General features: G+C 40.6%; 1 protein-coding gene across 20 annotated transcripts in view; it reads right to left on the bottom strand.

Moving 5' to 3' along the window:
* Window positions 1-2,262: 2,262 nt before the first annotated feature.
* SORBS2 (sorbin and SH3 domain containing 2) overlaps window positions 2,263-24,632 on the bottom strand; it is a 380,804-nt gene continuing 358,434 nt past the window's right edge. For 15 of the 20 annotated variants that reach the window (XM_010377968.2, XM_010377969.2, XM_010377977.2 and 12 more), the window contains 3 exons: window positions 11,038-11,087; window positions 6,558-6,664; window positions 2,263-4,406 (listed from right to left, as the gene is read on the bottom strand). In XM_010377968.2, coding sequence (XP_010376270.2) covers window positions 4,345-4,406; window positions 6,558-6,664; window positions 11,038-11,087 — 219 coding nt within the window. In that variant the 3' untranslated portion in view covers window positions 2,263-4,344. Of the gene's footprint in view, window positions 4,407-6,557; window positions 6,665-11,037; window positions 11,088-21,480; window positions 21,667-23,720; window positions 24,486-24,632 lie in introns of all 20 variants that reach the window. The other 5 variants (XM_010377963.2, XM_010377964.2, XM_010377965.2 and 2 more) reach the window with 1 other exon arrangement.

Below are 24,632 nucleotides of genomic sequence, written 5' to 3'. Positions count from 1 at the left end.
TTTTGTATTTTTAGTAGACACCAGGTTCACCATATTGGTCAGGCTGGTCTCGAACTCCCCACCTCAGGTGATCTGCCTGCCTCGGCCTCCCAAAGTGCTGGGATCACAGGGGTGAGCCACCGTGCCCGGCCGTGGTCTGATAATTCTTCAAAGAATATATTTCTTTGTGGCTAAAATCTGGAAAACAGCAGAAGAAATGATTGGGCCATGCAAACCAACCGTCTGGGATGAGAGACCAAGCAGTGAATGATTATGAAAAGTTACTCAAACAGGTTCTTTCTGTGTTGAATCAAGTAAGAAAAGGACTTGCTTGTCTTCAGTGATGATGCAGCTAAAGGAGGGATGAAGATCTGGCATGTGTGTATCAGAGGGTCCCTTCCTTCCACCCTTCCACCCACCTGGATGGACAGGTCAGATTGATCTAGCTGTATGACCCTTAAACACTCAGATGGAAACAAGACCAAAAGACTATTATGGGGTATATTCCTCACCCAAAGGGATGACATTTTAGCAGAATGCTAATATAGAGTGGGAATTATCCCATGGCATAGAAGGCACCAGAGTGGGTGTTAGGGGGAAGCAATGTGACAAGACATCTTTGATAACTGAGTTGGCAAGAGAGGAATGTTCATATTTCTGAATATTTAAGAGATAGATATGGAAAAGGATCAAAATACATAGTGCAAGAAGGGACTAAGGTATGTGAGAAAACATCCAAGCAGGCAAGCTGGCTCTTTCCCATTTGTGTGGCAGAAAGCGGGGACCCCGCAGCCACCCATCATTTGAAATTCACTGAAAGCCTGTGGACGTTTGTAGAAGCTGCCGAGCCAATGGTGCTGAAGCTGCTTAGGGCAAAGGTTTTAAAATTTAAGAGTGTTGAACTGGAAAAGTTCTTACAACTCCTTGTAAAAAATAGCTGTTTTGAGGCAGAAATATTTTAAAATGCATTGTTTTAGCTGAAGGGCAATTTTTAGCCAAAGAACATTTAGTACAGGAGCTTTGGTGGTGCATGTTGCAGGAAGTCAGGGACCCCGAATGGAGGGATTGGCTGAAGCCACGGCAGCAGAACATAAATTGTGAAGATTTCATGGACATTTATTAGTTCCCCAAATTAATGCTTTTATAATTTCTTACGCCTGTCTTTACTGCAATCTCTGAACATAAATTGTGAAGATTTCATGGACACTTATCACTTCCCCAATCAATACCCTTGTGATTTCCTATGCCTGTCTTTACTTTAATCTCTTAATCCCGTCATCTTCGTAAGTGGAGGAGGATGTATGTCGCCTCAGGACCCTGTGATGATTGTGTTAACTGCACAAATTGGGTGTAGAGCATGTGTGCTTGAACAATATGAAATCTGGGCGCCTTGAATAAAGAACAGGATAACAGCAATCAATGTTCAGGGAACAAGGGAGATAACCTTAAACTCTGACTGCCGGTGAGCTGGGCGGAACAGAGCCATATTTCTCTTCTTTCAAAAGCAAATAGGAGAAGTATTGCTGAATTCTTTTTCTCAGCCAACAACATCCCTGAGAAAGAGAATGGCCCCGAGGTAGGCCTCTGAAATGGCCGCTTTGGGAGTGGCTGTCTTTTACGGTCAAAGATGAAGGGATGAAATAAGCCCCGGTCTCCTGTAGTGCTCCCAGGCTTATTAGGATGAGGAAATTCCCACCTAATAAATTTTGGTCAGACAGGTTGTCTGCTCTCAAACCCTGTCACCTGATAAGATGTTATCAATGACAATGCATGCCTGAAACTTCATTAGCAATTTTAATTTCACCTCATCCTGTGGTCCTGTGATCTCGCCCTGCCTCCATTTGCTTTGTGATATTTTATTACCTTGTGAAGCATGTGATCTCTGTGACCCATACCCTAGTCATACACTCCCTCCCCTTTTGAAAATCGCTAATAAAAACTTGCTGGTTTTATGGCTCAGGGGCATCACGAACCTGCTGACATCTGATGTCTCCCTCCAGACACCCAGCTTTAAAATTTCTCTCTTTTGTACTCTTTCTCTTTATTTCTCAGACCAGCTGATGCTTAGGGAAATAGAAAAGAACCCACATTGAATATCGGGGGTGGGATTTCCCCCAGTAGGTGGGTTTAAAAATATTTCTTCTCTGAGCTGATGCTGACACATCTTTTCTCCATTTCTGTGTTAAAAGAACACACAATAAAATGCATTTTCTCTTTAGTTTAACAAGTTGGAATGAAATACACGATTTATGTAAAGATAAATGTCAAGAAGAAAAACCAAAGTATACTTCCAAGCAAAATTTATTAGATGTCTATTCAAGAAAAACACAATGACCTTTGCTTGTAAGAATTCAAAGTCAATTACCTGGAAGCCAGGTATGAATATTTTTTTCTTTTAAAATCAGATACAGCGAGTAGAAACAGTAATTTTTCTTAAATATGACAGGCAACAGATATTGAAGTCTTTTCTCATAAATGGCATCAAAGAGAATTATTCATTTATCAGCAAAGCTGCATGCAGTTGACTTAATTTCAAACCTGAAGCCTTTAAAATATGAAGCTGGTTGTGAACTTGACAGAAATCAAGGTAGCCTACTCAAAGATGTTGCTTTACCTTCTTCCTAATGAAATTCCCTTGTCATCAGTCAGTAGATATGTACATTTCAGTTTGGCTTCTACGATCTTTTAACTTCACAGATTTTTGCATAAATGCTATCTGACAGAATCACATTATCTAGGGGTGCTTGTGATCTGTGAGATAGGGAGAGGCTAGTCTGCTGAAAGTGTTGTCACAGGATAAAGACCAAATTAGGAAACTCCCCTGTTTTCTCAACAACTAAACTAAATATTCTGTACAAAAAAAGAGCAAACATATGTACAAAATTCTAAAGACTACGTACATTGTGAAAAGATCAATCACTGTCCACAAAAGAAATGCCATAAAAAGTTTTATCTATAAGGTGCTCAAGATCCAAAGATGAATAGTTCTTATGCAAAGTCATAAGAAATACAAAGCTAGTTCTTGGAGTATGTGTAATTCAGGCACTGTGAACTATATTAAACCTTCCAGGTCCCAATATCATTTTGTAAATTTCTGCTTCAGGGCAGAAAATAAAACCTGAATGATTTAACATTGTTTCTAAAAAGTGCCTAATTTATTCCTAGGAAATATTTTACACACACCAGGAAAATCAGGCTCAACATATTCCTGTCCTCAAATGTAGCCAGGATTCTGAGTTCCATAGAAGAAAAATAATTATTATAGTAAAAATAATTGTATTAATCATAATCCTTGCTAAAACCGACTTTAATACTTATGATGCTTCTGTACTCTATTTCTATAAAATAATGTGTGAGATTCTATTACATTTCCATAAAATGTACAACATAGCATATGGATTATATGTTCTCATACAATCTCAAATGTGTATGTGTACACACAGTGAAATCTTACCTACTAGTATTGCTTACAGATACTTTCAAGTGTCTATGTTAGAGTAATTCTTTGCACCTCTCACTAACACTGCTTTTACTTACATTTTTTTCAGATAAATAAAACACTAAGAGCTCATTGTTCATGATGCTGATCATTACATTTTAATATAAAATAGCGATGCAACTTTACAACACAATAGTTTTTCCCTGTAGTCTAGCTCAGCCTCTTGTACTGTCATGATTATTACTGAAGGCTTTTATTCATTTACTGTTTGCACTTCTAAAAAGTGCAAAAAATTTGCAGAAAAAGACTCCTATTTGAAAACTTACATTCAATCAACAAAATCACACTCATCCAAATTAACTTTCCTCCTCTTGCTTTAAAGGTGGTAATCACTGTGCATATTACAACATGTATGTGCAGGCAAACACTAACTAAAGTACAGTTACAGTTGTCATATTGTGTAAACCAAGACACTAGGCAAACTTGTGAAAAGAATATACACTGCCAAGCTAAGAATGTGAAAACGCAAACCACAGCATTTCCCAATAAACAATTTTCTGGTCGTCTTTGGGGAGAAGATCGCCTGGGGGGAGGTGTTGAAATAGCCCCCTGGAGACCCTTTTTTTTTTGCCTCAAATATTTGACCATTTTTAAGTATCATGATTTTCTTTCTGATCCCACATTTTGACGTGTCAAAGCTTAGAGCAGGAAGTAGGAATCCACACTTTCACGGTGGGGGCCAGCCTGCCATGTCGCCCCCAGGCTCACAGCTGCGGCGGTTACTCTGCTGGTGGTTTGGTGGCAGGTGGAGATGGTGACGGTGCATTGGAAACCGTAAGGCATGACGACGGGAGGCCCGCAGGGTGTTTCAGGCATTGATGCAGGTGTGTGGCTGGCAGGTGGCCTACAGAAGGAGGGAGAGCGATTCACAGCCTCTTGACGTAGTTTCCGGGGAAAGTACCAAAGAATTTGGTTCTTCTTGAGGTCCCTGAAAACAGAAGCGAGTAATGAAAGGGGGGTAACAACAATGTCAGTTCATACACATGGGCTTGAATACTTCGCATTTACAAGGCCTCGTGAAGACAGCAAGCCCCGAGGGGTTTGGAAGAGAAGGTGGGTAACTCACGTGAAGCCCATAGGCAGACAAAATAAGCAGTTTTAGTTGGTTGCCTGACGCTGTCACTGCCCCTCCAGCATAAATGATGCGCTGCCATCATGGCACCCTAGACAGAAATGCTGAGCCTCCCAATCTGAAGGGAAAGAGCCTTGCTGAGGAGGTGGGCGGAGGAGCTCAGTCACCAAGGCTGCCACACCAGAGTGGGGAGCGAGGGATCAAGGCGAGGCTGACAGGTGACAGGGTGAGTGGAAAATCCTGAGCAAAGCTTCTCAGTGACCAGCAGCCCGCGCAGCACGGGTGAGACATGAAGGTATCATCTACTGCAGGCTGTCACTGTCCGGTTTTATCATCTCATAGAAGATCATGCTCAGTGCCATATCATTTATTTAAAAACAGCACTGCCAGACTCCATCAAGTATACAATTTTTCAACAATTTACAAATCATTAAAGAAAAAAAAAGGATTAAGCACTGTTTGTGTGTGGGAGTTCCATCACCGGCATGATTTCTAACATGGTGTGTTTAACCACACTCACAAATAGCTGTCATCATTATGGTCACCTCTGGTTTCTGGTTTGGAAACTTCTTGTAAAAATTGGTGTGCTAAATTCTTCTTTAGGCAGCGCAGATGGAGCGGATAAGGGTCTCTAAAGCTTCATCTCTCTCCTATATCCTGGTGCATACTGCCTTGGTTTGAGAACTGTTTTTCTTTTTCCTTGTCTAGGCAAGCCATTTTACGTTTCTACTACCTCCTCCTCCTCCTCCTCCCCCTCTCTGTCCTCCTCCTCCTCCCCCCTCCTCCTCCTCTTCTTCCTCCTTCTCCTCTTCCTCCTCCTCCTTCTCCTTCCCCTCCCCATCCTCCTCCTCCTCCCCCCCTCCTCCTCTTTCTTCCTTTTCCTCCTCCTCTTCCTCCTTTTCCTCTTCCTCCTCCTCCTCCCCCTTCTTCTTTTTTTTTGAGATGAAGTTTCGCTCTTGTCACCCAGGCTGGAGTGCAATGGCATGATCTTGGCTCACTGCAACCTCCCCCTCCCGGGTTCAAGTGATTCTCCTGCCTCAGCCTCCTGAGTGGCTGAGATAACAGGCACCCACCACCACGCCTGGCTAATTTTTGTGTTTTTGGTAGAGATGGGGTTTCGCCATGTTGGCCAGGCTGGCCTCGAACTCATGGCCTCAGGTAATCCACCTGTCTCAGCCTCCCAAAGTGCTGGAATTACAGGCATGAGCCACTGCGCCCGGCCAATGACTATTTTCTAGGTGTTTCTCATGGTCTTTTAATGGAAATAAAATAAGAGGCTTGTGGCTGCACCATGGCCTCAATTCTTTCATGATTTTGCCACGATGGATGTCTAGAGTGAGCCCTCCTCTCCTCGCACCTTTCCTCTCTTGCATTCTCTGCCCCGCCGCCTGTGTTTCCTCTTCATCTCTCTCTGTGTCCCAGTGTAAAATACTTTTGTCGACAAATGTTTTCTCAGAAAACCTCTCGTCTTTTTTTTTTTAGGATGGGAAAAAGGAAGTTGCCTTTTACGTGGGAAGAATGGAACTTCTCTCCGCTTCCATCACAAACCAGAGCTAAGGTGAGTCACTGAGTGTTCGGGCATCTACGTCAGACCTAGGAAATGGGGGAGTTGTTCACTTAATCTCACTCCCTCTGAAATTAGATTAACACTGTGGACAACTAACATTTTCCACAGCACGGAGCATTGATATTTCTCTTCTGGGGACTATTTGTTGTTGTTGTTCTCAGATCTCAATCTTTCCTGGTTTCTGCTATTTAAAGAAATTTTCTTCTCTCAGTTGAGTTGGAAATAAAGCTCGCAGAAAATCACACGTAGCTGAAGTAGTGACTACTAAACTATATTAAAAATGCAATAGCCTTGGGATTACATTGTGCCTATGAATGTCTGAAAGATCAAAGGCATTACGAGTTCGAAGGAAGCTTGGCTATCACAGCAAACCACGCAAGGGAGCAAAGGCGAGCAAATTACAAAAGAGCCGCAGGTGCCTGAAGAAGACGCGCACGTACCCACAAACCAGCCGTCATCGCACTTCTCCATCACATCGATGACATCACTTTCTCTGAGCTCCAGCTCATCTTCGTTCCTAGGAGTATAGTTATACAGAGCCTGAAACCTTAAACAGGACAAGGGAAGGTGTTTAAAAACATCTGGACACCTTCATGACATATAGAAGATAGAACAATATTCATTCTTCCTTTAACATTCCTATTCTTAACATTCTATTGGGTGGCACAAGCCTGGTAAGAGTGTAAATAGCATTCTATTGAGTGGTGCAAGCCTGGTAAGCTTGTAAATAACATTCTATTGGGTGGTACAAGCCTGGTAAACATGTAAATAGCCTTCTATTGGGTGGTGCAAGCCTGGTAAGCTTGTAAATAACATTCTATTGGGTGGTACAAGCCTGGTAAACATGTAAATAGCCTTCTATTGGGTGGTGCAAGCCTGGTAAACACGTAAATAACATTCTATTGGGTGGTGCAAGCCTGGTAAGCTTGTAAATAACATTCTATTGGGTGGTACAAGCCTGGTAAACATGTAAATAGCATTCTGTTGGATGGTACAAGCCTGGTAAGCATGAAAATAGCAATATTTAGATCTTCACAGGCATTAGAACACTCTAACAACATTTTGAAACTCACGAGGAATGCCCATGAAAATTGTAACATTTATAAATTGGGTTAAAATATGTTAACATTTGTAAGTCAGACCCGCATTTCAGTGGTCCAGCCATCTACTGTCTGTCATTCAGACATTATAGTACAAAATATAAAATAAGAGATATTTGTATTATTTAACTGTTTAAAAACAAGAAGGAATCACAATTTTAGCTAGCCATAATCAGAAGCAAATAATGGGGACTTGAGAATTGAATTTTTGAAGGTTCTAAATGGAGATAGATGAAATGTCTCAGGCTTGTCTTTTAAATCACTCTATGTGAATTACTATACAAAGGAAAATTATTTTTTTTTCCAAGAGGAATTCTTTAGATCAGTTTAACGTTATAGTTTGGATCAGTGTTTTCAGAGGATGTAGAGTTGGAAAATTGGATGTAATTAGCCTATGAAGTTGAGTAGATGTATTCTATGAGCAGTTATTACTGAGTCAATTTCAAGCAGATTATAGACATAAGTCTCTTTTTAAAATGAGTCCCAGAAAAATTGTATTTGATTTTAAAACTCTCTCTTGAAATAATTTTATATAAAAAAGAATTATTTATAGAATGCTACCACTTTCCTTTCCCTGCCTGAATTCTTTGACAGCATATACTGTGGAGAAATTGATCAATAATGAATTCAGACACTGAATTTGTGGTAAGAAAATACCATGCATTATAATAAATAGTAACATGGACTGGTGTTTTTGGAAAATGAAGGCAGAAATTACTGTAGCTGAGAAGGTCATGAAGAATTTGATAGGCAGTTAGCACGAAAACTTCTTCATAATAGTACCAAAATATTACCAGTACTGTGGGGGAGACTTTTAAAAATCAGGAATTTGTTTCTGCTGCTTTTTGTAACAGTGATGTCATTCTGCTAATGTGAGAAAATAATAACCACATTCTAGGGCATTTTAGATTTTTTCATGCCAACTTTAAAAAGTTGATAATCTTGACTACTGCTCCGGAACAAGAATGATTTATTTTTAATTACTTTATGAGTCAGAAAATAATATTTTGGTAGAACAAAACTATTCTATCATTGAAACGCAAATCTTATGTCATTAATAAGCAACAGTGACCCACTGGCTTCCCCCCAGTTCATCCACCATTTGGACTGGGGGAGCTGGATAGAGTTGATTTCAGGGGGTGCCCAGCACCACCCCCTAGAAAATACTGTTTTCCCTGGCCTGGCACCAAAGCCTGAAATTTCACCAATAGAGGCTTCGTCCACTGTTCAAACTTCATCCTTCCAGTAGACCTTATAGCCACTTACATTCTTTTGAGTATGGGCTTCTGAGGCCTTTTCTTGAGAGAGGGGTTTGTGGTTATGGGGAAGGGCAGAGAAAGGCAGCTAGCATCGCAGGGCAGTGGCCAAAAAGACAGGCAGGTGTGGAATACACAAACGTCACCTGATTGGGATGTTTGCATGTGGCCAGCTTTGGTGGGGTAGTCAGTTTATTTTGTTGTTTGTGTCAAGAATTTGAGTTGGAGGCTGCTCAGGTGAACGGGGGGTATGTTTTGTGTATCTGTGTGGAAAGTTCACGGTCCCTTTTCTAGTTTCACATTTGAGAGAGATGGTCGTTCCTGGGCTGCTATGTTGGTGGATATACACCACGCTTCTCACTTTGGGGAAACTGATTCTTTTATTGAGCTTCTCAGGCTTGAATCCTGCCCAGGCTCCTCTCCAACCACTTATGGAGACTGGTTACCTAAGGCTGCAAACTGCAGCTGCTGGGAAGAATCTCAAGGTCTCAGAGCTAACGCAACAACATTGGCATGGACTCCTGCTTCATTTGTGTTTGATGAAAGCCAGCGTGTTTGTCCCCATTTATTTACCATTCTGGTTTAATTAGTCCACAAAAACAAAAACAAAACAAAAGAAAAGCCATGGAGTTTTACGGAAACATACACACACCTTCAGGAAATCCTCCTGCCTCTACTGGCTTTCAAAGTCAGTGCTGCACAACAGGAAATGAAGTTGAATCCAATGTTAACAAATGCTGTTCTGAAAGATGTGTTGGTGAGGTGAATGATGGTGGTGGGGTAAGGATGCCTCAAAAAGAAAGGTGTCTTTTAAACAGGAAGTCCTGAGCCAGACCGGAAGCCCCTCTCTAACTAGCAACGTTTTCTAGAACATATTTCACTAAAGCTCTGAATTGTAGTGACAACATTATGTTCCTACTTTTGCTCAAAACTTATTTTTAAATGACAGCAACTAAGCAACACCCTAAAATCCCACTAATTCAGGCTATATTCAAATATAAATTTAGTAAACAATGTTTTCTAACATACAAGTCAGGACTTTGAAAATGTAACATGTCTTTCATTCACAGACACTTTAAAAGCTGTTGAATATAACATGTTGGTAATGCAATAAACCTAAACAGCCCTGGAATTTATTTTTTATAATGTGATCTTATCATCGTTTGGGTAAATAAGAGAACAAACAAAAACTGTAGAATTACAAGTCGTATTTAGTATTTTCCAATTAAGCGATCTTTTTGTTTGTTTGTTTGTTTGTTTGAGACAGGGTCTTGCTCTGTTGCCCAGGCTGGAGTGCAGGGCCATAATCACGGCTCATTGTAGCCTTGACCTCCCTGGCTCAAGTGATCTTCCCACCTCAGCCTACTGAGCAGCTGGGACTACAGGCACAGGCCATCACGCCTCACTAACTTTATTTTTAGGTTTGTAGAGATGGTGTTTTGCTATGTTGTCCAAGCTGGTCTTGAACTCCTGGGCTTTGGCCTTCCAAAGTGCTGGGATCATAGGCATAGTGACTGCACCTAACCTTAAGTGAGATTTTAAATGATTATCACTGGTAACCTGTTCTTTCCAAAATACAGACTTTCCCGCAATAAGAACACCTTTCTGGCTGTACGCTGTGAGAGCCAGTCTCATCCGGAGATGCTTTGTGCTAAGTTTCAGGTCTGTGAGGAGCAAGGAAGGACTTGCTGGTGATAAAGGTACCAGACCACATGCCAGGACCTGCCTCAGCGAGGAGGCTGTTGGTGGCCTGTTCTGCTCCAGGTGAGCAGAGTGTGGGCAGTGGGTCAGGATCCCCAGTGTGTGCTCAGATATGGGGGACAAGGGTTAGGTCCAGGAGCCTTCCCAGGGGTCTCCCTCTTGGCTCACAGTATATGGGCAGAGGCCAACAGGAAGTTGTTAACTCCTGAACGTCTCTCAGGGACAAAATGGGCCTGAAAAAGAAACACACAGAATCTTCAAGACACCATGTGACACCTTCAGGCTGATTTAACTCATGTGTCAGAAAGGAGAAGGAATTTGAAAGGAAAGTTTGAAAAGGCATTTTCCTGGTGCCGTGGAAGTAATAGCATGTAACTGAGTAAGAGTGAGTGTTTTAATACTGCCATTTTCAAATGACCCTTCTAAGCATGTCACTTTGGAATGATGGAATGATCACTTTAGGTCTTTTTTACACTTAGGTCCACTTTTACAGTCGCCCAGTGGGTGTAGATGTAAGGTTAGAACATGTTCTGTATGTCTTTGAAGCTCCTAGTTACTTGTTCCACAGCCAGCAGAGCAGAGTGGGAGACAGAGTTATCCATCTCAGGAATCACTGAAGCATTGGAAAGTTTTCCTAGCGTATCAGTTAAAATCTCGGAGAACTATGGGTTCTTTTAAAAATTCGTTTCTGATCACTGTCATAAAAGATGGAGAGACTATTATCATTTCTTGTAATTTAGGAGGCCTCATGTTAGTTCCTTTGATCTTCCACTTGCAAAGCCGTACATCTTACATTCTGGTGCCGTTACCCATTTTGTGGGGCAAGGTTAGTCTCGAATTTAGAAGATAAGAAGAATACTTACGGTTCCCCCCCACCTTGAATATTTTCATGAGTAAACACAGGACGCTGTGGCTGAAATGAAATGATTTTCAATGTAATCAATGTTTAAACTGGTACTAATTAAAAGATAATTTGGATAATGGCATGGTACTTTTCTCGACATTTAATATTTCCTGTTGTAAAAAACCAAGAGGAAGAAAAAAACCAAATAAAGGGTTTCTGCAGGATTAATAATTAAAATATTTAAAGGGAGCTTCAAATTAAAGCAAAATAACGAAGGTCAAATGTTTTGAACATGTCTACAATCTAGTCTGCTCAAGCTTTAAGGAAAAGTCAGGGTTTTTGGTCCCACTGATTTTTCAAAGGCCAGGAATAAGGCAAGAACATAGACAGCAAACCACTAGAATAGGAAATATAGACACCTTCATACAACCTTATTCTCCAGCGTTTTCTCAAACAAGCAGAAAATAAACCACATTTAGTTTCACAGCAAAGTATCCACATTCATTCTTTCAACCTTTCCTTCACAGACAACATTTTCACATACAGCACAGAGGAAAATATCAATAGGCAGACATCCCATGCTACATCTGAATTAACATTCTCTGTTCTCAATGTGGAGAAAACACATGCATTTTTAAAAAGAGAAAACAGAACTTCGGAATGCAACGAACAATATCCGGGTAACATGTAACATTTTACCTTAGAAGAGAAACATTGGCAGAAATTTCCAGTGCACTGAACTCTCGAAAGAGTTTCTTTTCTTTTTAAACTAAGCATCAAGACCAGTATCTGTAATAGATACTTATAATATTGGAAATGACAAGCCTTAGCATCCCATATACCCACATGAATATTTTCAATGAATGAAAGTTAACACGTTTGTTGAATAGATAAACTCAGTGTGATTTATATTGACTACCTAAACTTTACCTTTTAGAGGAGAAATGCATACAAATCACTCATAATACATTTCAAAAACACTCGCTTCTAAATGATAGCTACAGGGTAAAATCAGAATTTGCATGGCAATTATATAAGTGACTGTTTGATGATTACTGAATTGGCTATTAGATCCATGTCCTTAGACACTGGGACCAGCTCTTAGATTTCCATAGTTACGAGTGGATTACTGATAGGCTGAAATCTCTTCCTGCAAATTGTCTGTAGAAACCCCACTGGTCCAAGCTCGGATGGATAACTCTGAGGTTCCTCTCAGTCTATGAGTCAATGATTCACCCACTTCCTAAATTCTTTATCCACCCCCTTTCTATCCTACTTGTCTATCTAGCATAAGACTAGGTACTCACAGTACTAAAACTGTAAGCTTTGATTCTGTTAATTGGAAACCTTTATTAACAGTGTTCTTAGAAATTTCACTCAACAGTCTGTGGATAGAATATTTAAAACTAGAACGCATAAGAATTACTAGACACAAGTATGACTTAAGAGTGTGAAATAGTTTACTCCTGTAAATCAATATAAGACTACTAACGATGTATCTATTATAAAAATTGGAAGATATTAATATTTTAAGAAAAATTATGACTAACCAATTTTCCAGCCATCTTAAAGATCATTTAATTCAAGATATTATTAAATCAATTTAAATATATAAGATGGTAATTGTAAGTCATTGATAAGCTTGTATCATATTACCTATTTCAAGTTCTCTTCCAATCCAATAAAACTTTATAGATGTATAAAACTGTTATGCAGAAGTAAGATTTGTATACATCAATTGCCATTAATAGTATTTTGTAATAATTTCCCAGTCTTTGTTTTTTTTCTCAGTCTTCTTTCTCATTTTAAATGCCTGCAGAATAATGGTCTCCCACATGTGTCTACATATCATAGTTTTCTTAACCATTCCTCTCTTTTTTTTTTGTTTTGAAGTTAGAATTGGTCTAGTCTTTTTTTTCACTATCATAAATAGCAATGCTGCACACATTTTCTTATGCAAAGAGCTATTTTCTGCTTTTGAACCATTTTTTAGAATATATTCCCAGGAGTAAAATTTCTGGCCAAAGAGTATGCATTAAAGCCACATGATTTTGAGAATGTACATGTTAGTCACTGAAAAATACTGTTCTCAAAAGTAACTTGAAAATGTCTAATATGCCACACTGCATATCATATGCCAAGATCGCTATGACTCTTTCCTCAAAACAATCAGCACCATTTACAGTGCATAAAAAAGTTATGAATAAGAAAATATTATTCATCCTTGTCTTAAGAGATAATGTTGTGTAAAGTATATTTCATTATGCTCTAAAATTGGTATCCCTTTTTTCACACATTCAAACCATTTTAATATTTTAAAATTGAGTAAAAGTTTAAACTTCTACATCACGATATCCAATGCTTTGTAAAACTGGTTAGTTTCATTTCATTGCTCTTTTGTTAAAATGTGAATACCACTTTAAAAATCAAATAGTTCATTAATATAAAACAATAAACTTTTAAAGTCTGTACATCCCTTTTTAGTTATCATCATTATAATTCTACTAGTTTAATTCCTTTAACTCAACCCACCTCATCAATCATTTAAATGAACTGTCCCCTTGACCATTATGAAAATATGGTGATTGCTGCAAATGTGCAGCTTCCTGGATCCCACGTCCATGGCTGGAGAATGTATGTTCGTATGTGGCAGCCAGCACTGTCCTTGCTTTTTTTTTTCTTGTGATAGAGTCTCGCTCTGTCACCAGGCTAGAGTTCAGTGATGTGATTTCGGCTCACTGCAACCTCTGCCTCCCGGGTTCAAGCAATTCTCCTGCCTCAACCTCCTGAATAGCTGGGACTATTTTTATATGCACCACCATGCCCGGCTAATTTTTGTATTTTTAGTAGAGACAGGGTTTCACCATGTTAGCCAGGATAGTCTCGATCTCCTGACCTTGTGATCCACCCGCCTCGGCCTCCTAAAATGCTGGGATTACAGCATGAGCCACCGCGCCCGGCCCCCGTCCTTGCTTTTACCTGTTTCCCAATATCTCTTTTCCCTTCCTTCATATCTTTCAAACCCTGCCCCTCTTTTTACCCACAAATCATCAGTTTTCTATACTGTTCACATCCTGAGGCCAGACTCAATCAAGACTTCTCTTAGCAGAGAAGCTGTGTGTGTCTTATAACGGCGAGTTTTAGAACTGTTCAAAGCTTGCCTTTAACAAGAATCACCTCCATGTTAATGTGGATAACCAGGAGACAGTTCTGAGGAAAGCTGACCAATTGCAGTACTTGAAATAGTTTATTTTTAAAGCATGTGACTAGTAGGGAATGAGTAGCACCAGCAGTTATCTTTGTCGGCTCATCTGCGTCCTTCTGTTTTGGGTGTTAACCACCATGTAAAATTGGGCATGCCTCAGCTTCCCTATCTCTGAAATCAATGAGTTGGACAAGATAACGGTTAATCAGGGCCCCTTAGGGATTCCATGAAGCACCCACATTTCCACAGATCTTTTTCCTCTGCTGTGTAAAGGTGCCCATCATCAGCTTTACACAGAGAGCTGGGATACTGACATTGATTGGTTAATTCTCACGTGTCTCAGTCATGTAAAAAAATGGCTACAATTCAACTCCATTTTGCAGATTAGTAAATCAAAACCCAAAGATACTGGATAATTTCTTAATATGACAAATAGGTAAAAAACAACAACAAAAAGAAACAAAATGGTAATTTTGATGTGCCCTCTTCATTGCACGAAAGATTACTATGCTGGACTAGTCGGCCTAGCTTGGCTAAAATCAGCCTCTTAATTTTGACGCTGAGGTAGGTGCAAATGTCCTATAAGTCTATGTAAATAGATTATCTGAGGAGACCATCTTTCGCCCTTTCCCCGTGGCGGTGTAACGCCAATGTGCAAGTCCCTTAAGGAAAGATTTGTAATGCATCTGCACTCTGTTGCCACCTAGTGGTGAGCAGTGGCAGCAACAAGCTGAGAGTTGTTTCTGCTTTATCCGCCCCTTTTTATCCAAGTTCCCAAGGCTGGATTAATTTTAAAAGCCTATCTTAAAGGCCACAGAGTGATATGGAATAGATAGTCATCTGTTTTTCTAACCATATTCTTCCCTTCCCACGTTTTACATTCTTGAGAAAGAATCCCTTGTAAGCCACCAGCATTTTTGGTCCGTGTCCATTTCTATTTTGATTATCTGTGCAGGCATTTCCATTTCTCCTAACTTCTTAGCAGTTTTAAGATAAATATAGAACGATATACATTTGTGACATTCAGAGAGGCTTCCATGAGCCGAATCTAGAAAGATGGCTTTCAACTGACATATTATAATCATGGTGTTGGACATTTTGAGCAAGAATTATATTACGCTTATATTTCCTTGATGAATCTTAAGAGTAGAATAACAGAAAATCCAATGAAGCATGCTGCTGTTTTCTTGGTATCCTAAATATGTATTTTTTTCTGTACCCTAAATATGTAAGTTTTTCCTGTAGCTATTTTTTAATGTTGTCAAAAACAGACACAAAAGAGACAAGTTTTAAATACATGCTAATTTCCAGAGCTAGAACCAATCACAAGTTACTGTTCATAAGGAAGCTGGTTTGAAATATCATGGAGTCTGTAACATCAGTAAAATATATACTTTCCTATCTTAGTGAGTTACAGTCTGTTGAAAAGCTGTCTAATTTATCAAAGCTTCTGCAGTTATCTCTGGAGGATTAGCTATATTTAGTATCAAATAATTCTTAAACAAGGATTGACTGTTACTTTAAACACGAATGCAGAAAAATCTCTGAAAGCAATATAAGCAGTGCTAAAGTGTTTTGTCTTTTTTTTCATAAAATATTAGTTGTACTTGCCAACTAGAATTAGATGAAATTCTCCTAATAATACCACATTTATGTTTAGAGAGGCTTATTTTTCCTTCTTAAATTATGAAGGTAAAACACAGCTTGGCACAAATCTAAAAAATAGAATATTTACGGTTCACACAAACACGTGTAATCTGACATACAAATACAAAATGTAAAAATCACACACACACACACACACACACACACACACACACACACACACACACACCCACAAAATCTAAAGGGGAACCAAAGCATACCATCTCATGGACCCATAGGAAATTTATAGATAGGTGCTCTTCATTGCAAAGAAGCTTATTTTTTGCTTTGGCTCTGGAGGCCATTGGGGGAGTCTAAGAGTCTCTACAAATTGGCATTCCTCTCTCTATGACAACACAAAACTCTGCCTCAGCAACAAAATGAGGTCTTCCTATACAATGCAAAAAGCACAAAGTGGCATAAATGCAGAATAATATCTACTTTTTTTAGAAATGAAAAATGAAGGCTTCTGTGAAATCAAGCCCTTGAGAACTTGAAATGCAAAGCATGGCTGTGTGATAGACCAGTTAAGGTTGAATCAGGGTCCATTAAAACGGAAATGAGGAAAGGAATCCTGACTTACGTCCAGATGAAAATTTCCAAACTCCTTGGCTGCATTCTTTAGAATTGATAGTAAGTACCGTTTAGAGTCCATGTATTTTAAAGTACTGTAGATATTGCAGAACTAAGTAGCTAAGGGAAAGTAATCTGACCTTTAAGTTCAATCAAAGCTGGCAAGAAATGGGAAGTGGATGGAATCCAGGGAGCAGTCTGGGGAGAAAGGCAGACTGAGAGAATGTAGTGCACATCACCAGAGAAAAGAAGACGTTAGACAAGAATCATGGATTTAAAAAAACCCAAATTGAATGACATAGAAGCAAACATGGCCGGAAGTGTGTGAGTTCAGCTCTGCATATTCTTGGCAACAGTTTTGTTCTTTGCAGGATAAACAGTGACTAGAAAGCAGTGATTTAGTGTAGAACCATGAGACAGATGTAGACCACAACACACACGACACCCTTATCTGTAGAGCAGAGACTCTGACCGTGTCTTTGTGGATTTTGGAAACCTCCCACACACCTAAAAGGGAAGCACATCACCAGGTGGTCACTTCATCTCCAGGGTGTCTCCAGCCTTACTTTAAGGCCAGTTCACAGCCAAGACAACTGAGGAAGAGCCAACCCCCGAGGCGGGGGTGGCCAGGATGTCTGCCACGAGGTGGGGGCGTGCTGACCCTACCCTGTGGGAAGCGCTGAGCCCTCTGACAGGCGAGCCGCAGAATCTCCTAGACATCACTGGGCTACGAGGAGGCTTACCCAGGACACATATCTCGCTTTTTAGGTCAGCCTGGAAAATGTATAAGAAGTTAGTTAGTTCTCATCTTCATCACACAGCCTTCAGGAGGAGCTTTCCTGGCTTGTTTGTTCCATGCACACACAGCATGCCAAACTCCTGACATGAGGAACAACAGCAGAGCAGGGAGGGTCAACAGCTCCTCCAGCTGCTTATGCAGTTTCCACACCACAGGCACCAGCTGCTGTCTTAACATGGGACCCACAGGCATGGCAGAAAAAGGTTCATAGAGGAAAGTTGGCATAGGGAAGAGGCTAAGAACATATAAGAAATGCCATATATATATATATATGTGTATATATATATATATACACACACACACACACACACACTTTTTTTTTTTTTGAGACGGAGTCTGGCTCTGTTGCCCAGGCTGGAGCACAATGGCACAGTCTTTGTTCACTGCAACCTCTGTCTCCCTGGGTTCAAGTGATTCTCGTCTCAGCCTTCCGAGTAGCTGGGATTACAGGCACCCGCCACCACGGCTGGCTAATTTTTGTACTTTTATTAGTGACAGGGTATCACCATGTTGGTCAGGCTGGTCTCGAACTTCTAAACTCAAGTGATCTGCCCGCCTCGGCCTCCCAAAGTGCTGGCATTACAGGTATGAGCCACTGCGCCCAGCCAAGGAATGTTATGTCTTTCATAGAATGCTTAGCAATTGGGTTCAAGATGCTCTCAAACCTAACCTGCTTTTTCATGCTTATTGAAGGGATGCAAGGTGAGATACAGGAGAATTTGGCCTAATGCCCATCAAATTTCATGGACTGTATCAGATATTTGTTGGAGGCAAAATTTTCTATCAAACACATCAGAAGAAAGTAAGGCCTTTTTGGGGGAAACATGGTGAAATATGATGAAATACTGAAGTGCCCAACCTGCGGGCTGGACTGTTCCGGTGTTTTTTTTTCAGAGTAAGATCTTTCATATGACAGTGAGTAAGCTGACCTTCTTCTGTGTAGGTTTTATTTTCCTTCCAATAGCGGACAGGGTCTGGCAGTGCACTGCCTGGTATTTGATGTGGCTTAAGAGAACTTTAGGAGGAATAAAACATGTTAAATAAAAGCATGTGGTTTTCTCAACTCTCATTTAGAAAAGTTTTCCTAATTCTCAGTCATGATTGACCTCAGATCCCCAGCCTCCGGGGAGGAAGTGTGTTTGGCACTGTTGCTTAAGCGTCATGGCAGACAATGCTTGATGCTCTCCAAACCCATTCTCTTCTTGGTCCTCAGTAACGGGGCCATTTTGGATAAAGACCACATTTCCTGAGTTGTAGCTGGATGTGCTCATGTCATAAGCTAGGACTGAGGGGATATATGCAATTTCTGGGACGTGGCCTTCAAGGCAGAAGGTGTAATCTCCCATCTTTTCTCCTTACTGTTGGTTCATGTAAGAAGGGAACTGCTCGAGCTGCCACCTGGGACCCGTAGTGGAAGCTTCTCTCTGTGGATGCCGATGAGCCAACATCAAATGGAACCTCCTGGGTTCTCTGATGACTGTGGGGCCACCATACCAGTCCCTTCATTTATGTGTAAGAACAATATATTTCTACCTAGTTTAAGCTACAATTATTTTGAGTTTTCTGGGACTGTGCCTACCCCAGTCTTGACTAATCAGGGGTTCACTACATATCAGAGCTCTTAGAGAAAAAAAAAAACCCATTTAGCTGTTAGAATGATGTGGGTAATAACAGCTGGAAAGAGCACGGGAACATATTAGCAACAATTGGGGCTGATTTCATGTTGAAAACTGTGCCCCAGGGATCCCCTTCTGATGGGATTGCTTTAGGGTGATGAGACTTCCTTGTGGGACCACAACCGCTGAGTTACTCGGAAGAAACCCAAGGAAGAACCTCTCACCCTCCTCACGGAGCTTCCGCTGCAGCTGGAGGCCACAGGTGGCAAGTCTCTTGCAAAATAGTCTCTTGGATGGAAATGGAGGCTCGGCTTACAGAGAGGCTGAGATTTATACTTTATTTATTTATTTTTTTTGAGACAGAGTCTCACTCTGTCGCCAGGCTGGAGGGTAGTGGCACCGTCTCGGCTCACTGCAAGCTCCGTCTCCCGGGTTCAAGCAATTCTCTGCCTCAGCCTTCCAAGTAGCTGGGATTACAGGCACCTGTCACCATACCTGGCTCATTTTTGTATTTTTAGTAGAGACGGGGTTTCACCATCTTGGCAAGACTGGTCTTGAACTCCTGACTTTGTGATCCACCTACCTCAGCCTCTCAAAGTGCTGGGCTTATAAGCGTGAGCCACCGTGCCTGGCCGATTTATACTATTTTTTGTTATAAAAAATCATTATTTTAAAAGCAGATGCTCAAAAGACTGCGGGAAATATTGGATTCAGATTTACACACTAAATATAATTTATGTATCTTTCAGTCATCTGTAATCTATAAAGTGGTAGTAACTTTTACGTTTATGGAAGATTTTGGATTGTATTTACTTTTATGGAGATTTTCATTGTCTTAGAAAACACTTTAAAAGAATGAAATTGCACTGACTTAATGGTTGACAGGGGTTGATAAAAATGTTATTACAATGATTTCATGCATGCTACACTATGTCTATTAAAACATTACTAAAAGTTTATTTTCTCTTTGCTTTCAGTACTAGGTTATTGCTTTTCTTTACAATGAGCATCAGCATTCTTGAAATGGAAGAAATGAAAAGGCCTCAGACTCAGATTGGCACAGTAACTGGGTCAGATGTGGAATTAAACTATAATGGCCTAAAATTTCAAGTTGATTCAATTTGTACTTAAATGTACAAGCACCAATAACTTCAGTGAATATGTTCTTTCAATGACTACAAAATAGATTTATCAGGTTTAAAAAAACTCAGTGGGAGATTCAAAAATCAAGATTTGCTCCTAAATAGGAGATAAAATAGAGAAAAACCACTTGGATTTGCTGGAGTTAGAAGTATTTCATGTGGTTATTAAAATATTCTTTTAAAACATAGTTGTTGTGAATACCTCCATCCTCTCACGTCATTCTGCAAACAACTGAAACCTAAAATATTCTTTAGGAATTTGGTTCTTGCAGAAGAGTAAACCCTTCTAAATTCTAGCTTTGTCCTGATGCTACAATGGTGTGTCCTCCATCTTTCTAAATTAGATAACCTAGATTCTGAGGCTATTTTCCCTCTTATTGATTAAGCTTAAAAACCAAAGAACAAGTTAAAAAAAAAGACAAGAAATAAATACCTTGGCCTTAAAAATAAAACCACGGAAACAAGAGAAAAAAAGAGAAATTCTTAGCCTTAGGCATCATATAAAGTGACATTATTTAAAACATTTCCTAGTTATTTTCTGCCAGCTAAGGAAAAAACCTCAAAGAGCAAAAAGCAATGAAAGTGTTTCATTTTTTAGAAAGTTCCTGTCACACCTAACAGGAGCACATAGACAGACTGTGTCAGCAAACGGGTTTGGTGACAGTAATTCTGAGATTGCATAAATGGCACTTCCTCATACAGAACCTTAGCTGTATCAGAGTCCTACATTTTTACTTTCAATTCAAAAGATTGAATGTGAGGGTGAGTTATTATTTGAAGTCTGTCACCTTTTTTCCAAAGGAAAATGTTTTAGGATCATTCTGAACATAGGAGGAAAACATTTCAGTGATGGACTAATTTCATGCTGTGGTTGTCATTAAATCTCTTTCCAAGGCCAGTCATTAATTTTGTTAAAATCATTTTTTTAAATGGTATCTTTAGGTAAAATACCAGCGGAACTGTCAGCCTGCAAGTCTCAGAGATGGATGCTTTGTCAAGTGCTACAAAAGGACGATCCTTCCCACATCCTCATGAATTTACGTCACTTTTGTGGAGGAACAAGGTTCAAGACAGTCAATGACAAAGATCATCCTGTCTCCAGGCTCTGCTGAACCTGCCGATGGGTGGGAAATGAAGGGAGACAATGAGTCCACTGAGAGGTGATGGAGAATGACATGCACTGAGCTGAGATGCCTTTTAATGTGATGGTTCTGATGCTGATGTTTAACTAAAACAAATCTAATCATTACTTTTTATGGGGATATACATTTTAGTTTGTTTTTCTCCTCAATCTGGCGATAGCTGCTATGCAAATATATCTTTTAAATGTTTGGATAGAGGCCATGCCAATGATGTTAAAAGTTAGCAATCAGGATTTATATAACTTCGTAGGTCTTGTGAGAGGGCGCACATCTGAGTGCATACATCTTACTAATTAAGCTCATTGAAGACATGCAATAAACCACACTCAAGATGCAGTTACCTTTAATTTTGGTGGGTTGATCTTCTGTTGATAAGAATATTTAGGGAGGAGAGGAGGTGAGCAGGGCTGAGAAAGTGTAGAGTCCAGGTCAGACACAGAGGCGAAGAGAGCATGAAATGGAGGGGAGGAAAGCAGGTGGCTGGGAAAGGGTGTGGTTGCTTGCTCTCCCGAAGAAAATGACGGTGGCTTCAATATCAAGGAAAGATAAGAGGCAATTATGCTTCTCAGAATGAGGTTACATGGTCTTTACAGAATATCCTTTCAACTTCGATCATTTTAAAGTTACCAATAACCTTGGGAAGTTATATTTATGACAGTTTTTTTTTGCTTTGAAACCACTAACTTCCTCTTTTGAATTTGATCCAAAATCCCCAGTGGGTATGATCAGTGTAATTTTTCGGATGTGGGTAGCTGGAGATAGAAACACCTACATTCTATCATTTTATCATATGTTTATATGATGGCTCCTTCTAAAAGTGAAGGAAAAAAGTATTTAAAACCCTGCCACAACGGTAACTTGTGTGTAAAGTAGGTCGTCAACTATCAATAGTCAGTTTGTCACAAAGCTGGGGAAGTGGTGGCCCCGCCTGCAGGGTGTGAGCTGGGACTGGGTTGAGCCGGCCTGGGGGACTGTCTGCAGCAAAGAGCACCGCCCGTCAACAAAGCCATACATCTAATCACACCTTCAAATTGACTGAATTGAAAGGAAGATTCTTACTGAAATAATTGATGTGGAGACACGTTTGACTCATTGCAATGAATTATCTATCTGTTATTAAATAAGGTGTAGGCATGGCCAGGTTATTCTGAAACAGAGGAACTATGAAAGAATTTGACTGGGATAGCGGCACCATAGGAACCATCCTCTCTATTATTTCATAATTTCCATAATTGCCAGTCATTATACTTGCTTCTTAATTCACAGGGTACATTTGAGGGATCAAGTTTCTTTCTTTTTGTTTTTGAAATGGAGTTTTGCTCTTGTTGCCCAGGACAGAGTGCAATGGCACAATTTCAGTTCACTGCAACCTCCGCCTCCCAGTTTGAGGCAGTTCCCCTGCCTCAGCCTCCCGAGGAGCTGGGATTACAGACACCCAACACCATGCCTGGCTAATTTTTGTGTTTTCAGTAGAGATGGGGTTTCACCATGTTGGTCAGGCTGGTCTCGAACTCCTGACCTCAGATGATCCACCAGCTTTGGCCTCCCAAAGTGCTGGGATTACAGGTGTGAGCCACCGCACCCGGCCTCAAGTTTCTCTTTTTTTGAGATGGAGTCTCACTCTGTCATCCAGGCTGGAGTGCACTGGCATGATCTCAGCTCACTACAACCTCCTCCTCCTGGGTTCAAGTGATTCTCCTGTCTCAGCCTCCCGAGTGGCTGGGATTATAGGCACCCGCCACCATGCCTGGCTAATTTTTGTATATTTGGTAGTGACGGGGTTTCACCGTGTTGTCCAGGCTGATCTCAAACTCCTGACCTCAGGTGATCCGCCTGCCTTGGTCTCTCAAAGTGCTGGCATTACAGGCTCGTTTTTTGTTTTAAGAGAGAGGTTTGCAAGCTAAAGTTTCTGGATATTTTCTGCTTTTGTTGATTAAAACCATTGTTCAAGTTTCTTTGTAACATGTACCCAATTTTTAAGTAGTCAACGTAAAGTGAACACGAAGAGAACGACCTCTTTAGAAAATCGAAAGGGGACAGAAATGCTGTTTTTCTTTTCTGTTGTCTTTGTTTATTGTTATCATTACTATTTTGGCAAAGTGCCATTATGTCAAAGGTATGGTGTATAGTTTCTCATCCTGGAATAGGACAAATTTCTGGGCATCAATTTCCTCTTCTCTAAAGTGGGGATGAAAATATCACACACCTCACTGGGTTTGATGATTAAAGATGTAGAGTTTTTACAACAGTGTCTGATACTCAGTAAGAGCTCCACTATTAGCTATCATTAATATTGGAAGATTACAAAGACTATATCAATTACAAAGACTTTTAAAATACAAGTTTATGGTCCTAAAGAAATAATGGGATAATGGAATTATATCACATATTTACATCATTTAATTAAATGTGGTGTGTTTTCAAACACCCACTCCACCCCCAGCTTATATAGTGTTTGTGTTTTTTGTTAAAAAGACCTGTTAGGCAGTGTCAAAATAGATATTTATTAATATGATTAACTGTAATAGCTAATCATAGTAAGGCCGGTTAGTTCTTCAGGAATTAGGGAAAATTAAAATACCTCATTACTGGGTTTTGCTGCACTGCTGTCCTCCTTGGGGATCCTAGGATCTGTGGGGGCAGCTAGAGGGTGTTTTAAGCAGTGGGGTTTCTCCTCCTCCTCCTCCTCTTCAATGTGCAGGCATGGGGTCCCCTCTGACCCATCGTGGCCACACCACCAGGCGTCTCCTTCCTGAGGTTCTGGCAGCCCTCTCTGGATGCCTGACACAGTCCCCTCATAGATGCCCTCATCTTCCTCTCCAATGACGGGAAGGGGTACAGGCAAGGAACCCACGCTGGTGCACGCAGAGGCCACAAACTTATCCCCTAGGACTTCTGACGCCTTTTTAGGGTCTGAGAAGCCCCTTCTCATTTGTCTCAACTCTGCAAACTTGCTTTGAGTTGTCGTTCTGGGATCCCGAAGAGGCTCTGCATGGTAAGGCTGGGCTGCAGCCGAGGCCGCGCCCGCGTGAGTGGAAGGTGATTCGGCAGGTGCAGTCGCTGGGGGCAATGGGAGGAGGACAGCAGGTTCCTCCTTAATTTCCAGAATGGCGTCCTCTAGGAGGGTTGGTTTGGCTTGGTCAGCAGACAAGGTTAAAGCACCAAGCTTCTCCAATTCACCCAAGAAGTTGTCCAGGAAAGGAGGTGGTGTTGGGGCCAAAGGGTTTGCTGGTGGACATGAGGCTGTCAGGGACAACCAGCCCTGGCCAGTTCTCTGGAGAGCTCCTTTATCTGAGCCAGGTGAGGCTTTGTGGGTGGGAGGAGGGGCTGCTTCACTGGAAGCCAGCTTGGAAATGAGCACGGATTATGAAGTTAAGAAAAAAAATAAATGAAGAAAATAATAATAATGCATCAAAACATAGAGATGGAGAAATGCAGAAAAGATGTGCTGGTGAATATGAAAATAATTTTATGTTTAACATAGACAGATTTG

This window comes from Rhinopithecus roxellana, chromosome 2 (genome assembly GCF_007565055.1).
Source record: "Rhinopithecus roxellana isolate Shanxi Qingling chromosome 2, ASM756505v1, whole genome shotgun sequence".
Lineage (NCBI taxonomy): Eukaryota > Metazoa > Chordata > Mammalia > Primates > Cercopithecidae > Rhinopithecus > Rhinopithecus roxellana.
The sequence above is the reverse complement of the archived record's forward strand: the minus strand, read 5'-3'. Positions and strand labels throughout refer to the sequence as shown.